Source organism: Gracilinanus agilis, chromosome 4, assembly GCF_016433145.1.
Source record: "Gracilinanus agilis isolate LMUSP501 chromosome 4, AgileGrace, whole genome shotgun sequence".
In the NCBI taxonomy this organism is placed as follows: Eukaryota; Metazoa; Chordata; class Mammalia; order Didelphimorphia; family Didelphidae; genus Gracilinanus; species Gracilinanus agilis.
Genome location: NC_058133.1, coordinates 388,547,799 through 388,569,400, shown reverse-complemented (window position 1 = coordinate 388,569,400; position 21,602 = coordinate 388,547,799). Strand labels below are relative to the sequence as shown.

At 34.0% G+C, this 21,602-nt stretch overlaps 1 protein-coding gene across 1 annotated transcript in view; it reads right to left on the bottom strand.

Moving 5' to 3' along the window:
- The window catches only part of ENPP3 (ectonucleotide pyrophosphatase/phosphodiesterase 3), a 123,338-nt gene that overhangs the window by 62,234 nt on the left and 39,502 nt on the right, over positions 1 to 21,602 (bottom strand). The window contains exons 8-14 of the mRNA XM_044674524.1: positions 21,357 to 21,476; positions 20,348 to 20,457; positions 19,487 to 19,552; positions 17,752 to 17,824; positions 4,173 to 4,281; positions 1,609 to 1,737; positions 1,061 to 1,092 (exon numbers count right to left, since the gene is read on the bottom strand). Coding sequence (XP_044530459.1) covers positions 1,061 to 1,092; positions 1,609 to 1,737; positions 4,173 to 4,281; positions 17,752 to 17,824; positions 19,487 to 19,552; positions 20,348 to 20,457; positions 21,357 to 21,476 — 639 coding nt within the window. The remainder of the gene's footprint in view (positions 1 to 1,060; positions 1,093 to 1,608; positions 1,738 to 4,172; positions 4,282 to 17,751; positions 17,825 to 19,486; positions 19,553 to 20,347; positions 20,458 to 21,356; positions 21,477 to 21,602) is intronic.

Sequence of the window (21,602 nt, the reverse complement as noted above, 5' to 3'; positions counted from 1 at the left end):
GATATACCAGATCTCCTATCATATTTTAAAGAACTCCACCCTTAGCTTGGGACAGATTTGACCAGTCTTAGCAGCTTCTGTCTCTACTCTATACCCTTCATCCCTGTCAAATGTAACATCAAGTGATTGGAGTTTTAAGTAAATTTTTTAAAAATTAAAATTAAAAAGGAGAATTCAGAGTGAAGAAGATAAATACTAGAATATAGGATAAATATTATATCTGATATAAAGTATATCATGAATGATACAAACTATGCAATCATATTTCTAAATCTGATATAAACTATTCAATGAATGCTAAAAATATACAATCATATTTTTAAGTCAGGTATAAACTATACAATGAAAAAAATGCCTTAACAATCAGATTTACATATCAAGATTTTGCACTAACATCTATTAAGAGTTTTATATCATTTGTATAGAAATTAAAGATTTCTAGATCTCAACAAACGATTCCCCCAAAGACTAGCACTTCATCAAAATGGTGGTAAAATTTTTTAAAACTTTGACTAACACATATCCCCTACAATGTTTACATTTTTCATTTCAGTTTCAAATCAAGGTGTGTTAACCAAGTATAGTCAACAGATGTCATTCATAGAGGATGAAGTGATTTTTTCTGAGCTGTCTTGGGAACTGTAAGAATCTCTGACACTTTGTTTTCGTTGAGCTAAGGGAGTCTGAAATACGTGGCCATGTTTGAAAAACTTAAGTAAAGATGTTAGAGGATTAATATATGAATGACCCTTTTTTGAAGGGCACAAACTGGAAACCTCAAGAGCCAAGTAGGAAGTCACCAATGGTGGCAAAAATGCCATCTTTGCATAAAAATCTTTCTTCCTGTTTCCTTCACAAAATGAAATAATCTCTGGGACGAAAGCTGCTAGTTTATAAAATTTCAAATGGATAGAGAAAAGTGTTAGTAGGGAGAATGAAGGAAATGGTGAGAGGTTCTGGCTTAGTAATGTATCAAAAATAAGTAAGTTGATAGGAATTCAGGCTCTAGTCACCAAGTAAAAGAATTTTTAAGTGGACCCAGAAAATAATTATTACTTACACTGAGGTTTCCAACAATTCCTTCATGATCAACTGTATTAAGAAGAGAAAAATATTAATTATTATTTTAAACATCAATTATTATTTTAATTGCTAATTGTTAAAAATAAGAGATATTCATAGAGGGGCTTCAGTCATATATTCATTTATGAGATTATGCCTAGGAGTAGGATAAGTTTTTATTGAACGGCAGAGTCTAACACGAGAAGTTATGGAATATCTTCATTTCAACTTTCATTAAAATGGGAAATTCTCATTTGACTCTATGTGACCCTTCTCTAAATTTCCATTCCAATTAATTTAACAAGCACCTACTTTAGTTTTGTTTTTTAGCAGAGTTAAAAGAGATAGTAGAATGAAAGAGGAATGAGTATCTATTCTGTGCTGTGTACTTATACTAAGTATAGGGTAAAACAAAGTAAAAAATTAACATTCTCCTTTGTAGGAGATAAGACAGATGATCTCTGAGTTACTCTCTCAAATTTTATTTCTGATTATCCATGCCTTCTGACTCACATGGTCATTTACAAAAAACAGATTAATACTTACAATTAAAATATTCACGTGGAATATTTCGAGACCGGATGCGAGGTGAAGGACCTTCATACATGTAGAAGTTTATTTCTGGAAAGTAATCAGTCATATATTCTACCTGACTACAATATGTCTGATCCATTCCTGAAAAAAATATAGACATAGAATTTAGGCAAGTTCTTATCAATTTTAACAATGTTAATCATGTCTATAATTATCTTGCATATGTGCTATATTGTCTATGTATATGTTATTTTCTCCTAGGAGAACTTATGAACTAGTTCAGCCATTCAGTAAAGTATTTTAGAATATCCAAAAGTCACTATGGTGTACATACCTTTCGACACAAGCCTATATACTCCAGAGAAATTAAAGAAAATGAAAAAGGATTCATATATATGAAAATATTTATAACAACTTTTTGTACTGGCAAAGAACTGGAAACTAAAGGAGTGTCCATCACTTAAGGAACAGTGGAAAAATTGTGGTATATAAAGTAAGCGTGGAACAAATTATGGTATATAAAGTAAGCGTGGTTTCAGAGAAAGAGCTGATGCAGAATGAAGTGAGCAAAACCAGAACAATTTACATAATAGCAAGATTATAAAGACAAACAACTTTAAAAGATTTCATTTTCTTTCCAATGAGAAGAGGGGAAATAAAGTATGCATATGTGTAAGCTTCTTGAGAGCAAATAATGTTGTTTCTATTCTTTTATCCCAAGCAATGAGGATAATCTCTGGCAAATAATAATAGTAAGTAATGCTTAATTTTGACAAGATATCCACTTCTATTTAAAATGGACCTTTTAAAATATGATAAATTGTATGTATCTAAAACTAAGAGTCATCATTTTATATAATGGGGATAACTAAAATCCTTTCCAACAGAATCAAGGGTAAAACCAAGATGTCCTTTATTACCACCTGTATTTCACATAATACTAGAAATTTTGGCTTTAGCAATAAGACAAGAAAGAGAAACAGAATAAATATAGGTAAAGAAGAAACAACATTATCACATTTGCAGATGACATGATGGTATATTTTAAGAACCCTGGAGAATCTAAAACCAAAGATGAATTGAAACAATTAATAACCAGCAAAATCATAGGATATAGGATGAATTCATACAAACCATTGTTATTTCTATATAATATCATTTTTAGAAAACAGCTAGAAGAGATAGAAAGAGAAATTCCTTTTAAGTAACTTGAGACTCTACCAACCAAGATACATACAAGAATTATACAATTATAAAAAACTTTACAGAAATAAAGACAAACCAAAGTAATTGGACAAATAGTAATAGTTTATTGATAGGAGGAGTAAATATAAAAAGAATGACAATACTACCTAAATGAACTCATCTATCAAATACTATACAATCCAATTGCCAAAGGATTATTTTATAGAAGTATAGCAAATAATAAAATTCATATAGAGGGAAAAAAGTTAATAATATCCAGGAAAATCATGAATGGGCAAGTTTACCCAAGAAACCTGGGAACAATAGAAATCTGACCTCTCCTTCACCTTTTCTACCTCAGGATACCATCTCTGCTTTGCCTCTGCACCCTAAGCACCATGAGACCTGTCCATCTAAAGGAGATTAAACCTCCTTATAGATGTTTCCCCTCCCTTCTCTTTTTAATGTGAGCTCCTTCCTTGAGAACGAGGATTATTTCTCTTTTCTACTTGTATACACATTGCTTAGCAGAGTATTTCATACATAGTAAGGACTTAATAAATATTTTTTCATTCATCCATCCACACATTTAAAAAAATGGGAAAATTAGGGCACCTAGGTACCATAAATAGCCAGGTCTGAAACCAGGAGAACCTGGGGCCCCAGATAATTTCTAGCTGTGGGAACTTGGCAAGTCACTTAACCCAGATTTTCTAGCCCTTGATACTCTTCTGTCTTAGAACTGATACTAAGAGGGCATCTAGGTGGCTCAGTAGATAATCAGGTCCAGAGATGGGAAGTCCTGGATTCAAATCTAGTCTCAGATACTTTCTAGCTGTGTAACCCTGAGCAAGTCAATTGATTTCAATTGCCTAGCCCTTACCACTCTTCTGCTTTGAAATTAGTACTTAAGAGTTAATTCTAAGATGGAAAGTAAGGGTTTAAAAAATATAAAGAAAGAAGATGAGAGTTGTTTGTTTTTTTTAAAGGGGGAAACAGAGGAATCATACCTATGGTTCTTATTTATAATGAGAGCAGAAATAATGTTCATAAAGCACAATATAAAAATTAGTATTATTACTGTTGATAACACTTTAGAATCAGAAAAAAAAACTTGGTTGGGTTATCAACTCTAATTATTTTATTTTTCTGTAGTTCTCTATTCATTTAATGCTATTGCTGAATTTATGCTACCAAAATCTAGCACAGACAGATCGTGGTACCTATCAAATTAATATATGTTGACATTAACTGATTCTTATTCTAGTGCTGCTGAGAGAATGCATTCTTTGTCATTATTGTTACTTTGTATGATCAAAGATTAATACTAAGTAAGGTAAAGAACTGCAAAAGGGAACACTAAATAAATAAACCCATGAAAGAAAACTTACCATGGTCAGCCAGAAGAATGATGTTGACGCATTTGTGTAGATTCCTTTGTTTTAGTCCATCCATTAACATTCCAAAAATCTGATCAACCGTCTCTAAAGCTTTAACTACCTGGACAACAAAGACAAAGTTAGCATTCTTCTATAAATTAGATCTTATAAAAACAATCACTTTTTAAGGTAATTAGTAAACACATCATCTGCCTCATGTTTATCTCAAACAGTTATTTGCTTTTTAAATGTTTAGCTGACCTAGGACTAGCAATTTATTTTTTAACCTGAGTAAAGGCAGTTGAGAAAGGATTTTAATGGAAAACTGAGAAAGGACAATCAGAGACTACAGGAACATTTGCACTAGAAAGGGAGATGGTCTAGGCCTTGTCCATGGGTTTAAAAGTATATTTGGGGAGCAGTTAGGTAACAAAGTGCATAGAATACCAGGTCTGGAGTTAGGAATGCCTGAGTCAAATCTGATATCAGATGCATCCTAGCTGTATGACCCTAGACAAGTCACTTAACCCCAATTGCCTTTGCCCTAAACACTCTTCTGTCCTAGAATTGATATCAAGACAAAAGGTAAGAGTTTTAAAAAAAAATTTAAAGAAAAAAGTATATCTATAAAAATTTAAAGAAAAAAGTATATCTATAAAAATTTAAAGAAAAAAAGAAATTTAAAGAAAAAAGTATATTGGGGAAAGGTAGAACCTGGAAAAGCGGTGATTTGATAGTGGAATTCTGGAGACAGCAGACTGGAAGGTGGTTTATATTATGGGCCAGCTCACAAAGTGAGGCTCAAGAGCTGTGGCTGCTCCAGGGAAGAAGGATACTCTCCCGGAAAGAAAGATCATCCATTTAGATGTGGGTACCTATGGCAAAGTTCAATTTATCTCATGCTAATTGTGTTCCCCGTATTTAGTATCCATCTCTTCATAATCATCATTTCTCCAGGACAAAATTGGTTTCATGTTTTTTCATTAAAGGTAATTTAATACTGTCCATGGAGTTTTCTTAGCAAAGATACTGGAGTAGTTTGTCATTTCCTCCTCCACTGGATCACTTTTTGTCAGTTCCCTCTTCTATTATCCAAACATCTTGGGTAACACTGCACCACATAGCTCATAATTTCATTGAACTACAGAAACCCTTCTACCCTCCCCCCCAAAAAAGCAATGATCCAAGAGGGTAAAACTAATATCAAATGAATATATATATATATATATATATATGATGGAAGAATTAAACAGTTTTGAGGAATTGTTTTTCTCTTTATTTTTTTTAATTTTGTTGAAGGAATGGCTCAAATTAGCCTTTACTTGTAACACTATGGTAAGCTACCTAAGGGAGTGGGGAGAAATATAGTTTGAAATAATGGTAATAAAAAATACAAACAAGATTTTATAAACAAGGATAATAAAACATTGACATTCTACTTAACAGATCTGTTTTGAGGAAGAAATAAGGTAATTTACTCAAAGCATTTTGCAAAAAGTAGAGTATCATGTATGCCAATATTGTAATTATGATTGTTATTTCTGGATTTTGGATAATGGCTATATTTACCATTCCTAAATATTATTGACTATATTTGGATTTGCATCTTCTCATCAAAATGAGATTTAAGTGACATTTTCCCAATATTGTCTTCCAAAAAGGCATCCCAACTTTTAGATTTAACTAACTCTAGCAATGAATGCTATATTCTGTTCTAAAATAGTAATGGAAACAGTTCTGTACTCTATGGTGTCCTTATAACAAAGTGATTATTTTGTCTTTGGAATTGTCTTTTATAAAATGAGTACTACATCTTCATTGCTCAATCCATCTGAAATGTGACATTAGTTTATTTGTCAATAATGGCTAAAAGTATATGGATATTATTTACAATTATTGCTCATGATCAAGCTCAGAATATCAAATATCTAAATTTTCATTAATCATGAGTCACTAGAACAATGTGATGGAATTAAAAGCTTATTATTAAAAAAAAGCTGTCTACCAAATCTATACTATTCTCCCAATTCCCTTGTACCTTTCAGAATGCCAAACATTTGTTAAAATCAAGGTCAAGTTTCTGGCCTTGTGGAAGAGAGATTAGATTTGTTCTAAATTATAAACTCTTAGGGGCAGAGATGGCCTTTTGCATCTTTTAGTATTCTCAGAGTTTAGCATTTTTTCTGGAACAGAGTAGGCATTTAATAAATGTTTATTAATTGATTGTTTTATTTGATGCCAGAGAAAAGAATCAGGACCAGCAGGTGAAAATTGCTTGGAGGTGAATTTAGATTTGATGTCAAGAAAAACTTGTTAACTATAGATATTCAAAAGTGGAATAGACTGCCTGGAGAGGTAGTAGGTTCCTCCTTCTTCAAAGTCATCAAGTAGAACTTATAAATTGTTAATTATGTGATAGTGGTGATTCTTTTTGTATATGGGTTACATTTAAATGTAAATTCTAATAACTCCCTATTGCCACCAAAGTAAATTTTTAACTCTTTATTTCAGTTTTTAAGACCTTTCACAAATTGGCTCCAACATTTCTTTCAAGGATCAATATACTCCTCTTCCCATTCTTAATGTTCTTGCTCCATTCCACTCCATCTCCCATCTCTGTCCCTTTTCATTGGCCGTTACCCATTCCTGAAATGTACTCCTTTCTCATTTCCACCTCACAGAATCCTTTACTACCTTCAAGACTCAGTTTAAACATCGGCTTCTACATGAAGCCTTTCCTGATGCATTCCCTGCTAACAGTTTTCCTCTCATCATCTACCTTCCCTTTATGCTCTATATATTTATTTCCTATATAGTTACATATGTACATATCTGCTAACTGAATTTAAACTGCTTAAGAGCAAAGTACTGTGTTTTTTTCATCTATGTATCTCTAGTCCCTAAAACAATACCTGTATATAGTAACCTTATTTTTTAAAACTTGCTAAATGCCTAAGAACTTTGATAGATGCCTGGCTTTGAATGACTGACCAAGATTTGAAATTTTAAAAAAATATTTAAGTAGCTTCTGGGGCTATAATCTGATAAATACCTATTTCCCAAATCCCCACAGAAAAAGAGGCTAGATGTATTAGCTGAAAAATACATGGCAACAGAGCAGAAGAGGGTAGCAGAGAGCAGTGGAGATGTCTATAGAAAGCAGCAGCCCAACAAAAGTGCTAGCTGAAAACTATTCAGAGATATCAACAAAGAACAGCAGGAGACAGAGCATAGTAAAAACTCCAGGGAGTAGCAGAGAGCAGTCAACCAAAAAATATCAGAGTAGATCAGAGAACACAGAGCAACCTAGAACCTCTCTTCAATATAATTTTTCCAATGGAATTCTAAGCCATTAGTCTGTGGAGGAGCAAGCAGCAGGAGGACAAGCTGACCAAGCCAGATGTATTATATATGTTCCCTGACCATACTTATTTCCTACAAAAGAAACTCTCTAATGTGCCCTCTAATGTGTTATAAAGGGTATTGACCCTTATTAATGATTTGTATTGGTGTTACTAATAGTTGTCACTGATGTGCACAGGCTCTTGAGTTTGACTTTTAAGAAAAAAATTGCTGCTCAAGCAGTTGAAGAAAAATTCCTGCTCAGGCCAGTTATATAAAACCCTATTTATTATAACTAATAAAAATTGGAATAAAAGGAAAAGGAAAAGGAAAAATAGGTATTGATAATAAAATATTCCCTATAACTAATAAATTCTAAATAAATCTCAAACTCAATCTTTCCCATAAGGGAAGCCTTCATGATCACTAAGAGTGATCCTTCTTATTTTACACTATCTAACTAAATTCCCCAAATATCTATCTTTCTATCCTAAATCTAAAATATAAACTTAATAAACAGAGAGGAATGTCAGATTTCTTTCCTACTGCTCAGATGAAAATTCAATTTGTCAGAATTCTCAGTCTTCTCCACTCAAGCAGCTCACTCTTTTCTGCCACCAACTGGGGCAAGCACAGGTACTACACCCAACACTCTTCTCTGGCTGGCTAGGATGTTTTTCAAGAGATAAATTCGTCAGAAATTCTCCAAACTCACAGAGCCACTCCTTGAACAATCTTCCTTATTCAGGACCTTTCAAAGAATGCCTTCATTGATAACAACTGTACTTCCTAGGAACCTCTGGGAAATTCCTTTTTCCCATCATCCTCTTTGTAAATTCCACTATGATTTAAAGGAATCCAATTCACTAAATTGTATCTCTTATACAGCTATATCTAACCTGTCAAGAATCTTTTATTTCTTACTTAATTAACAAATATTCATAACAAATGTAAGTTTTTGGATTGTATCCCTTCTCCTCCTAGTGGTGTGGTAGCCTTTGAAATAAACCAATCTCAGTGGTAGAGGAAGACTTGCTTCTGTCATTTATTTTCCTTTGCCTTGTAATTAAATATATTTTGCTTTGAGCTATTGTATCCTTTTGGAAACAGCTAGGTAGCTCAATGGATAGAGTGCTGAGCCCACAGTCAAGAAGACCTGAGTTCAAATCCAGCCTCAGAAACTTACTAGCTAGGTAACCCTTGGCATTTAAATTCTGTTTGCCTTATTTAACTAGAGAAGGAAATGGAAAACCACTCTAATATCTTTGCCAAGATAATCCCTTTAGATAAAGGGCAAGGGACATGAATAGGCAATTTTCAGATAAAGAAATCAAAACTATCAATAAGCACTTGAGAAAGTGTTCTAAGTCTCTAATAATTAGAGAAATGCAAATCAAAACTACTCTGAGCTATAACCTCACACCTAGCAGATTGGATAAAATGACAGTGGGGAGAGTACTGAATATTGGATAAAATGACAACAGGGAGAGTAATGAATGTTGGAGGGGATGTGGCAAAATTGGGGCATTAATGCATTGCTGGTGGAGTTGTGAACTGATCCAACCATTCTGGATGGCAATTTGGAACTATGCCCAAAGAGCGCTAAAAAGACTGCCTGCCCTTTGATCCATTTCTGGTTTTGTATCCCAAAGAGATCATAGGGAAAAAGACATGCACAAAAATATTTATAGCTGTGCTCTTTGTGGTGGCAAAAACTGGACTAATAGAAGAGGGTTAAGAAAGAAAGAAAAAACAGATAGAGGAAAGGAGGGAAGGAAGGAAAGAAGGAAGGAAGGAAAGGAAGAAGGAAGGAAGAAACGAATGAATGAAATATACCTATTTTCCCACATTCCCTCCAGCATTTATTATTTTCTTTTTCCATCATGTTAGCCAATATGATAAGTGGAAAGTGATACTTCAGCTTGAGGAATGGCTGAACAAATTGTGGTACATGCTGGTGATGAAATATTATTGTATTCAAAGGAATAATAAACTGGAGGAATTCCATGTGAACTGGAATGACCACCAGGAATTGATGCAGAGTGAAAGGAGCAGATCCAGAAGAACATTATACACAGAGACTGATACACTGTGGAAAAATCGAATGTAATGGATTTCTGTACTAGCAGTAATGCAATGATCCAGGACAATTCTGAGGGACTTATGGAAAAGAACACTACCCAAATTCAGAGGAAGAACTACAGGAGAGGAAACACAGAAGAAAAACAATAGCTTGAACATATGGGTTCATGCGGACATGATTGGGGATGTAGACTCGAAACTGAAACTACCACACAAATGCAATTATCAATAATATGGAAATAGGTCTTGACTGACGACACATGTTAAAACCAGTGGAAATGTGTGTCAGCTATGGGCTGGGGGTTTGAGAGGATGAAGGGGAAAGTAAGAACATGAATCATGGAATCATGGAAAATTTTTCTAAAAAATAAATAAATAAATAAAATTTGAAAAAAAAAAAAAAAAAAGACAACCCCTTTAACTACATTGGAGTGCTAGGGCCTTCAAGGTCATGAAGAACCTGACAAGACTAAATTACTAAACATGCCCTTTGGTTGGTGGCTCAAGAAAACACTTTGAGAGACATAATGAATTGTGGTTTTTAGTGAATTCAAGCAGAATGAAAATACTTTGAAGTCAGGAGCTGTCTAATTTTTTTAGCTATATTCTTAACATAAGGCTTGGAATATAAGAGATATTTCAAAAAATTTTGTTTATTGATTAATGCTAGGACATTAGAGAATACAAGACCTGGGTTTACATTCAGAAGCAGACAAGAGCTACAAATATTACAAAATGGCTACAAATAACTACAAAATATTATGCGTTTCCCCAAACCCTGTATGAAATTATATGGTTAACTATAGAATAACTGCAAAACTTGGGCTCTTTTCCAGAATAGTCTGTATTTGTTAGATGTCTAACAAAAGAATCAAGATGTTTATTTAACTTCTGAGTTAATACAAACACTATGGTTAGAAATTTGGACGCAATTTTAAAATGGAAAAGAATAAGAAAGTGCAATTTGCTAAGGACATCAAGAACTATGGCTTAGAATGTCCTGAAGGAGATGATGAACAAATATCACATCTTGCTAAACAAGTTTTAAAGAAGTGGGGATAGGCTTTTTTTTCTTTCTAGTGAGTAAATCCTAAGAGATCATACAACCATACTCTAAAAATATGTCTAGCTAAGTTATTTTTCTCCTCTGTAGTTCGAATTAAGTAAAACAGATAGTATTAAATTTATATAAAAGTCAAATTGGATATCTGTACCTGTAATTCTTTATAAAAGATATGTAAAAGATTATAAAATGAATGAACAAGACATTCTTTTATTACTTTTATGATTGAGATTATGCCAACATTTTGGGGTAATTTCCTCAAGTGAGTGGAAAATTATAGCTGATTTAAAAGTATAGGTTGGATCTTCCCTAAAGAAGTTTAGCTTCTTGAGTGTAGGGATTTGTTTCATTAATTTTATATCTTTATCCATTGTGCCTGGCACATAATAGGCACACAAATACTTATTGGTTGATTTGCATATTCTTGCTGGGCATAGATATATGCACTGGACCATTCTTCAATAACATTTAAGGAATAAACCTCAATTTTCAACTGCACTATGTTTGTAGTCAATGTGTTATGAATGACTTTATCGAATCAATCATCAGGAAATTAAAGGCTCATTATTAAAATTGTTTGGTTATTTAAATAACAATAGAAATTATATGTATCTATATAATACATATATATTTACATATCTAGTATATGTGTGTGTAGACAAGCAGCATATGTGTGTACACATACACACACATCCCTCTGTCCTGTTGAATTCTTCCTCTACCAATTAACATCTCTATGCTGATAATTCTCAAATATACCTATCCTGCACTAACTTCTCTACTATCTTCTTGTCTCACATCTCTAATAGCCACCTTAGACAACTTAAACTCAGTATGTCCAAAACCAAACATCATCTGTCCCTCCAAACCTGCTCCTCTCTCTAGCTTCTCTAGTACTAGTTTTTAAAATGTTTTTTTCCAGATTATATATCAATACAATTTTTTAGCATTATGCAATCCATGTTCTCTCTCTCCCTCACTAACTCCCTGAGATGGAAGGTAATATGACATAGGTTATATAAGTGCTATCATGAGATACGTACTTCCTTGTGCATCATGTTGTAAAAAAAGACATGTAGCACTTCCACTAGAGAACTATTCATGAAGGAAATAAAGTGAAGAATGGTATGCTTACTTCTCTAATAGCACCGAGGGCACATTATCCTCCCAGTCACCCAGGCTTAAAACCTAGGTATCATCCTTGACTCCTTCTCACCCCTGATATTCATTCATGCCAATGTCTATCAATTTTACCTTCATAGATACTGCTACCACCCTGGTACAGGTCTTTATTAACTCATACCTAGAATATTGCAGTAGTCTGCTAGTTGGTCTTCCCAACCACTCCGGTCTATTTTCCACTACTAAATTGCCAGTGATTTTCCTAAAGGACAGGTATGACTATGTCATGCACACAGACACATACCATATACACACACATTTCCAGTCTTCTTACACTTCATACACATATACTTCTATGCTCTCCAATCCAGTGACATTGACCTTGCAGTTCCTTGAACAAGATATTCCATCTCCTGACTGGGCATTTTCACTGGCCATGCAGAAAATATTTTCCCTCTTCATCACAGCCTCCTTGTTTCCCTGGCTCAAATGAATAGAAGACCTCTCTCTTCCCTGATAACCTTCCAGTGAGGAGTAAGAAGAAATACTATATAACTCTCCATATACAGGAGAGGTAATAACAGTGGCAACCATACTAGAGAAGATTACCCAAATCCCCTCAATAGCAGTGCCCTAGAGACTTAACCAGCTAGTTCAAGAGTAGCCAAGCTAAACCAAGGGGATTAGGAGAGTGACCCCATAACCCATTATTACATAAAATATTATTACACTAATGAATGTAAAATATTTTTAGATCATTTTCTCAAATTCTTCTTCAAAAATTCCTTTGATACAGGTATTTCACAAATAAGTTTATCACTTATAAAAGTTATCTTGGTTTCCCTAAAGTGAGAGTGTAGGGAACCAAAACTAACAATCTCTGAGCTGATTCATGGTTGATTAGTCAGTCCACCAAATTATGTTTCCTTTCTCTTGCATAAATACTTCTACTGAAAGTAAGTCATCTGAAAGAGTGGAAGAAATATGGGAAGAGCTCTATAAAATGATGTAGAGTGAAATAAACTGACTGGGAAGAATAATCCCCTCAATGGCTTCAAAAATGTAAATGAAAAGAATCTGTAAAAGGAAGCTCAACTCCAAGTAAATGGAAAACCAAGGTATAGATAATAAAATTTACTTTCTTCCAATTGGGAGAAAGAAGGGAGACTATGAGGGCAGGTTGTTACATATCCATTGTTTTTTGCTTAACTGCTGCTTTTTGTTAAAAGGAAAGATTCAATTGCATATAGTAGTGGTCTATGTAGGATGTATATTCCCAAAAGACTGTATAACAGAAGGCATCATTCAGCTAGAACTGGAATAACCTCAGAGACCATCTAGTCTAATATTCTCATTTCATAAATGAGAAAACTGAGACATGGGGAAAATAACTGACATGGGGTGCTAGACATCAAATTTGAGTCTAATTTCTCTTGCTCGAAAGCCAAAACTCTGTTCATTGTGCCACATTGCCTCCTTTAATTAAAAACCTATTGTTTAAAAAAAAAAAAGGCAAATCATCCAGATTTAAAAGAAAGTTGGAGTGACCCTGGTTGAGGCCATGGAATATAGTCATACATTCTAAAACACCTAGCGATGATGCCATAGCCCCACTTCCCAAATACCATGTGAGCACATTTTTCTTCCTCTTCCAGTCAGAAGTTGGCATAAACATATGCACCACAAGTTTTCTCACTGTTGGTCCTTCCCTCTTCTTCCCTCATCAACTACCATCATTTGCTAAATAGAATTTAATTCAGAAATTTCTTTTCTTCTTTGTTACTTTCCCTGAAGAGAGTATAGCTTTACTTTTAGTCATTAAAATGTTCTGGAAAATACTCAAGGCATTAAAATTAAGAAAGAAGTTACAAAGTTTACATCAATTTTTAACATTGAATCTAGGTCATGTTTAGCATTTAGACATTTTTTAACGTTCTTCCTCTTTCGTCTGACTGATTTCCTTCCCTCATTATCCTCTGAGTTGGCCACTCCTTTACCCCTTTCAGGGATATAGTCAAAATATTCAAGTGGACAAAGCTCTTAAGTGTCTATTTCTTATCAGGGAGGGTATAGAAGCTACAAATTTTGGTCAAGAACCACTCTTTAAATCCATCCCCATGGTTCTCATATACATAATTTTATTGTTTGTCTACAAGGACCCTAGTCATTTCCCTTTTTCTATGTACTGTGAAAAATGAAAATTAATATTGCTTCTGATTTTTCTATGTTGTTTACTATATTGATCTTGTGATGCAACAGATTTTATGCTTGAATTAAGATCAAGAATCCAACAGAGCATACATATATTTGGCTTTAGTTGAGTTCAGGAATCCAGCTGAATTAGCTTAAAGTTATTTTAAAAGAGAGGCTCTTATCTTTCATGCTGGTATCTCCCAGGATACTTCATGGATATCTGTTTAGCCTCGGAAAACTATCATCCCCAAAAGATATTTTGTCCCTCTTGAGTTCTTATCTCCCTAATAAATCTTAATAGGAGCCAAGGAATGCAGTAAATCAGGACTACAAGATGCTAATAGGTCCCATAAAACAACTAACATTCTTAAATTGTCCCAAATGTCCCAAATTGTCCCAAAGAGGTCCCACATGGATGTGCTAGTATGCTTTCTTTAAAATAACCAATTATGCTGTCCCAGACTCCGCAATGCTGCCATGTAACAAATTGCATTATCTTCCCCACATATCCAATTCTGTAGTCCATAAAACTATATATAAGGCTGGATTTTGGTCACTGAGAGGCCATAGACCCATTTTATTGGTTACTGCTAGCCTCATAAAATGATCATACTCAGATCATTGTCTCAGCTTACCTTAATTTTCTTTTTTTTTTTAAATCCTTATCTTCTGTCTTCAAATAAATACTGTCTCTTGGTTCCAAGGAAGAAGAATGGTAAGAGCTATGCAATAGGGGTTAAGTGACTTGACCAGAGTCATATAGCTAGGAAATATCTTGAGGCTAGATTTGAACCTAGGACCTCCCATCTCTGGGTCTGGCTCTCAATCCAGTGAGTCGCCTAGATTCCTCCAGTTTATCTTAATTTTCAAAGATAATCACACTAAAATCATAGACTTGGGTAAAAGAACTAGAGAAGAGAGAATTCTATGAAACCAAAAGACTTCCTTAACTGATCTTCAATTATTTTTTCCCTTGGAGTTCCACTGAACTACTGGCAGTCAGTCTCCTAAAAAGGTCAATACAATCTCCTAAAAATGTTAATAGTTTTAGCCCCTGAAGTGCTTTTTTCCCTCTCTGGGGAGAGTGACTCCACTCATTCTGGAGTGAAAGAACCGGAGTTCATATCTGCCTTCCAATGTCAACTACTTGTGCTGTATGTCCTTGAGCAAGTCACTACCCTACCTGGGTTTCAGTTTCCTCATTTTAAAAATAAGAAAGGTAAGGATAAGATGGTCTCTAATTCTAAGATTCTTTTGATCTTCTCTTAGACTCATTCAGAGGTAGATTAGACATTGATATGTCATTATTTTTATCATCATAATCATTATTATTATTATAAGTATAGGTATAGATATAGTGTAGACATAGGTAAAAGTATAAATTTCATAGCTATAGATGATTTGATATGGATATAGATCTAAATAGATAAGAGGTATAGATTATGTACATGAAGATGGATATAGATTATATGGATAACAGACATGGGTATAGGTTAAATATATGTAGATTATCTATGATATGGGCTTAGATTATAGTTATGGATTATATGGATTAGATATGATATGTGAAAATATTAAGATTTATATTACCTCCAGCTTCTATTGTATGTTTAGCTGCTTTATGCTGTCTTGATTTCTATAATCAGAGTTTTACCTCTGAATTCATTTAAAGTTATAAATTAACTCTTCATCATCCCCAAAAAGTATATAGTTCAGGGGCAGCTGGGTAGGTCAGTGGATGGAGAGCCAGGTCTAGAGACAGGAGGTCCTAGGTTCAAATCCGGCCTCAGACACTTCCCAGCTGTGTGACCCTGACGCTTAACCCCCATTGCCTAGCCCTTACCACTCTTCTGCCTTGGAGTCAATACATAGTATTGACTCCAAGACTAAAGGTAATGGTTTAAATAAAATTTTTTAAAAGTATATAGTTCAGCCTTGTCTATAATTATAGAATAAAGGAGAGTTTTATCTCCCAAACAAACCCTTCTGGGGGTCAGGTCTACTAACAAGATCTGCAAATTACAGATGGATTCCATAAAACATGTGACTCTAGTTAAAGGAATTAAAATTATGTTTCCACTCTGATATTTAACTATCTGACTTTAGGTTTGACTTAACTTATCTAGTTCTTGGTTTTCTCATTGATAAAATGAAGGGATTGAACTACATAAAGTTTAAGGTCCTTTCAATGTGTCATAATGCATAGAGTGCCAGGCCTGGAGTCAGGAAGACTCATCTTCCTAAGTTCAAATCTGACTGCAGAGACACTAGCTATGAGACCTTGAGCAAGTCACTCAACCCTATTCACTTCACTTTCTTCATCTGTACAATGAGAAGGAAATGGCAAACCACTCTAGTATCTTTGGAAATCATAGAAAATCCCAAATGAGGTCACAAAGAGTTGGAACATAAACTAAAAACAACTGAAGAACAAATTGTCAGAGAGAGGTGGTTACAAACCCAACATGGAAGCTGCTGCTTTCTTTAAAAAAAACCAGTCATAAAAAATAACAAAAACAAATAAATAAAAGGTAAATAAATAAAAATTAAAAGCAAAATAACCAGTCATAAAAAGTAAAATAAAATAAAATAAAATAACCAGCCATGTTGGCCCCAAAGCTATGATGTTATCTAAACTGTAACCAATTGTTTTCCCCACCAATCCAACTCTCTACTCCCTAAAACTATATTAAGGTTGATAAAACCTACTTTGGGGTCTTTGGTTATTGAGAGAGGCCACAGACTCAATTTAATGGTTACTGTTGGACTGACTTATAAATTGATCATGCTTAGATCACAGTCTTTCAGTTGACTTTAATTTTCAGATGTCACACATAATATAGATCATCTAGATGCACAGGTATTGATAGAAATATGAATATAGGTGCAGAGAGATATACAGATGAGAGGCAGCATGGCATAGTGAATAAAGAACTAACCTCACAGATGGGATTCAAATCCTGCCTCTAATGCATATAGGTTATGTGATCCTGATTAAAGCAATTAAGTATTCAGTGATCTAGGCAAATCTTTTAAGACTAAAGTGGCACAAATGGCAGCAAACTGCATTGGTAGAAGGAGTTTCCTTGTAACATAATTCTCTTTACCTATTAAATAATAAATCTAGTCTTTATTCCTATAGATGTGTGTCATGTTTATAGTCACGAAGAGTCAAACAAAATGGAAACAGCTTAAAATACACATATACATCTATATCTACATAGATGTATATAGATATAAATTATATACATACCAACTCTCTTGGCACACAGAGTAAACATTATGTCTTAGATGCAAGGCAATGAAATTATGCTCCAATTAGTTTGCTACAAGCCATCTTTTTGCTCCAAAAGTAATAAGACTTGGTAGTGACCAGCCATTGATACTAAGATAAACTGAGGTGAACACTGCCAATCTATACCATTTTTATGTATCTAAGTATTTTAATAAAATTTTAACACAAATGTCTATTTCTCAGATGCACATTGATTAGTACTACAGTTTATATTTTTTTGCATTATCCCATAGGCAACATAATCCAATGGAGATTGAGACTAGATTGTAATTTCACAGAGAACTCCCAGTTAAGGAAATTCCCTCTTCCAGTGCAGGGCATATTTTCTCTGCAACCTATGTACTTAGAGATTTGATCAGAGCACTGAGATATTAAATTACTTACTGGATGTCACATAGCTAATTAGACTTGAACCTAGATCTTCCTTTCTATAACGTGTTGACTCTCTTTGACCCAATAACAAAACATTTTAAAAATAAAATAAATAAACATACATCACCACTGACTGGTCCACTTGAATGTCCAGCACTATCCGGCTCTTCTATGTATAAGGTAAAAAAATCAGGTCTGGAGATAAAATTAAGAGACAAGACAATTTTTTACTATCTACTAAAGAATTCTGTTTAATGTAATTTTATAGAAAAATGCCAGTCAGACCTGAAAAAAAGGCCTTGTAAGCATCTGCCTGTATCAGCATACACCCCTTTGTCCATTTGAGTACCAGTATAAAACCTTTTTAAACACCAAGGACATAGGGCTTCAAGAGCCACTCCCAATGTTAAAAAGGTCATCATAGCAACCAAGGTGATTCAGTCTCCATTCATTTCTTATCATGTTACATCACTGACCCTTTGATTCCCATAATTTTCTTCAACCCTTACCTATTTGGAAGCAGACATGGATTTGGGGCTGAAGGTCCCAAGGTCATGTCTCCATTCTGATATTTAACTATTTTACTTCAAATAAGTCACTTAACTTCTCTAGTTCTTAGTTTCTCATTGATAAAATGAAGGGATTCAATTAGATCATGTGTATAAAGTCCTCTAAATCTTTTTTTTTTTTTTTTTGGCAATCACAAAGCAATTTGTGACATCAAAACTTGGGAGGTAACCACCCAGATGTAAATTGATCATTAGCTAAACAAGGTAACATATAGCAAAATGGTGAATACAGAACAAAATGGAATTAGTTCTGTCAGTTTTTAAAAGACTACTCTTAGCTCTTAAAAAACCTTTTTGAACATGTAGAATATTGTGTCCAGTTCTAGGTGCCAAAAAGCAAAGTCTGTAGGGATAAATAGCACATTGGATGGCAAAGTCAAGATCCTAAGAGATCCTAAAAGACTAGACCTTTGTTTTGAATTTAATAAGATGAAATGAGATTAGGATAAATGTCAGCTCTTAAAAAAGGGACAATGACTGGGGGGGGTGTAACTGTAGAAATGAAGCTTGAATGAGGTTGTATTGCTAAGTGCTTCCTTGAGAATGTTTAAGATCCAGAGAATGCATGATCCAGGGCCTAGCTGCCAAAAGAATATTGGGAGTTGAAAAGAGAAAATTCCTACTGAAGGAAGATAGTTGAGATAGTCAGAAAGGTAGATTAGATTGCTATGTTGCCTGAGTTTGATTATGATTCCTTAGAATTTAAAGTGCTCTGCTTAGCCCTAAGCGATATTTTGACCTAGGAGGTCTCTATAAAGAAAAGATAATATTCCTCTTAGAAAAAGACATTGAGAAACAAAACAAAACAAAAATCCAACTAGAAGTTAATGATCATAGCAGGTCTAAGGAAAAGCAACAACTTGTACAGTTGAATAGGAATGAGGTCCAGTCAGTGGAGCAATAAGAAGTGTTCTTCTTGCTAAGACTTAACCTTAGGAGCAAAAATTGACCAAGGATGTCTCTTTTCCCAGCATTGAAATTCTGTGCCCTTTTGGATCTGCGGGCTTTTCTTTGTTACTTACCTTACTATTTTATTTTTGTTAAATGCATGCTGTTTAAAATGAATGTGATTTGATTTCATCTGCCATAAAAATTCATTGGATGGAGAACACAGATGGCTTTGAATAGATGCTAACCCAACACAGCACATTGGATTTGGGAAGCAGCAAGGAGAACCTGACCCATGTCAGGACCTGAGTGTGGTCCATAGTTTATTTATATCTAATTTGATACCTCATGTAGTTGTACAATATGTGGAATTTTCTTCTTTATATATATTAACTGTTACCTTTCAGATTTAGGTAGGTCAAGCCAATGCAACAGTTTAAAAATTCTCTCTTCAGATGGAACAGATCTAAAAGAAATAATTAAGAGAAAGTAGATACAAGGTCATAATAAGCATATCCCTAACACATTTAACAAGCAGGTCGTAACTGATATTTTCAAATATTAATGATAATACACAGATATATTTGTATTCTCATAAATAAAATTTGCATGTCAAATCTTTTTCAAAAGACAATTGTCAATTTAATTGAAAGAAAATTCAATCTGAAGTCAGTAAGTACACCTAGGCTCAAATTATAAATCTGCTACTTTCTACCTGTGTGACTGCAAAATACTCAATCTGGGCTTCGATTTCCTCATATATGACAGTGTTGAACAAGATGACTTCCATTGTCCCTTATGGTTCTAAATACATTATCCTATGATCTTTCTTCTCTCTTGTTAAAAAATCCTTCTCATTCAACTTTGTCTTGTTCTGAAAAGTCTGAAGAAGCAATAACTCATTTCCAATCTAAATCCTTTCTATCTTTCCTATTTAGGAATTCTGAGGAAGGGAAGGATGGACTTGGAGGTGGAGAGGGGGGACAGATCATGGAGGAGGAAGTACATTCATCTTTCTGATGCAATAGGAAAGCAATCCAATAGAAAGAACTTTTCCTTGTCCATTAAAATCAAAAGGTAGAGAAACACCAATACGTCAAGGAATTATGATTTCATCACTGTGAGAACCAAAGATAGAATTCTCTCCATTAACTTAAGTGCAAAATATTAGAGAACTAGCTGCCTAGAGGAAAAATGGCCTAAAACATAACCACCAACTTGCTCCCATCTAAATGGTTCATACAATAAAAATATGACTTACTTATTATACATCATGTATAAGTTTGGAAATGTGTCATTAATAGCAACATCAGAGCCAGGCCAAAAGTAGGTCCCTGCCTTCAAACCTTGATACATAGCTGTTAGCCAGATCTGCAGAAAGATGAAATCAAAGGTTTACTACAAATCAAGACTTTCTATTTACATCTTTCCAGGACACAAAGTCAATCAAGAAAAAGCCTAAAAAATAAATGAAAGTATTTCTACTAACATGAATTGGGGGTTGAGGACAATGGCATTAGTTTCATACATAATAAACAATCATGTGGGCATTCTAATTTTCCAAAGAAAAATCTACTATTCTAATATTAGAAAATAGTACAATTTCTTTAGAATTTTTGTTTAAAAATCATTCAATATTTTAGCATAATTAGAAAGTACTGTAATAGGTTCAACTTTTAAAATTATTTATTTAAAAGCATTATCTTTTTATACTGTGGCATTCAAAGTAGCATGTTTTTAGTTTCAAAAATTATTTGGTTTTCTTTAAGTTATTCTATGACACTTCCTAGCTATGTAACCCTGGGCAAGTCACTTAACCCCCTATTGCCTGGCCCTTACCATTCTTCTGCCTTGGAACCAATACATACTATTGATTCTAAGGTGGAAGGTAAGAGCTTAAAAAAAAGTTATTCTATTATTCTAATAGTATAATAAGGGCAGCTGGGTGGCTCACTGTAGCACTCCAGGCTGGGAGATGGGAGGTCCTGGGCTGAAATCTGACCTCAGACATTTCTTAGATCTGCGACGCTGGGCAAGTCACTGACCTCCTCTAAATTCTTAATAACACCATAGCAAAATAGCTATTTATAGTGGTTTTAAGTTGCTATCAGTCTTGAAAAAAATTGCATCAAACTCTATAAATATCACTTTGTTTCTCTTATTAAAAAATTATAAAACAGGAACAAGTCCAAATGGATTTTGTGCTACATGTAGGATTTACTCTGTCATGTTGGAAAGCAAAGATTACAGCTTGAATGTTGGATACCTACAGGTTGCCCATTCCACCATTCCGGATTAAATTTCTCTTTTGAAGAAAGTGAAAAGTTCTTGTTAAAAAATACATCATACATATTATTGTCAATGATGCCATGGGATTCTGGATATAAACCCTAAAATGAAAATAAATCAAAAGAAAAAAATTAATTCACATATCAAGATAAGACAAATGGTCCAAAACTGGAAAAAATAATAAACACCCTGAATGGCAGAGTCACACAGATTAAGTGACCAAACAG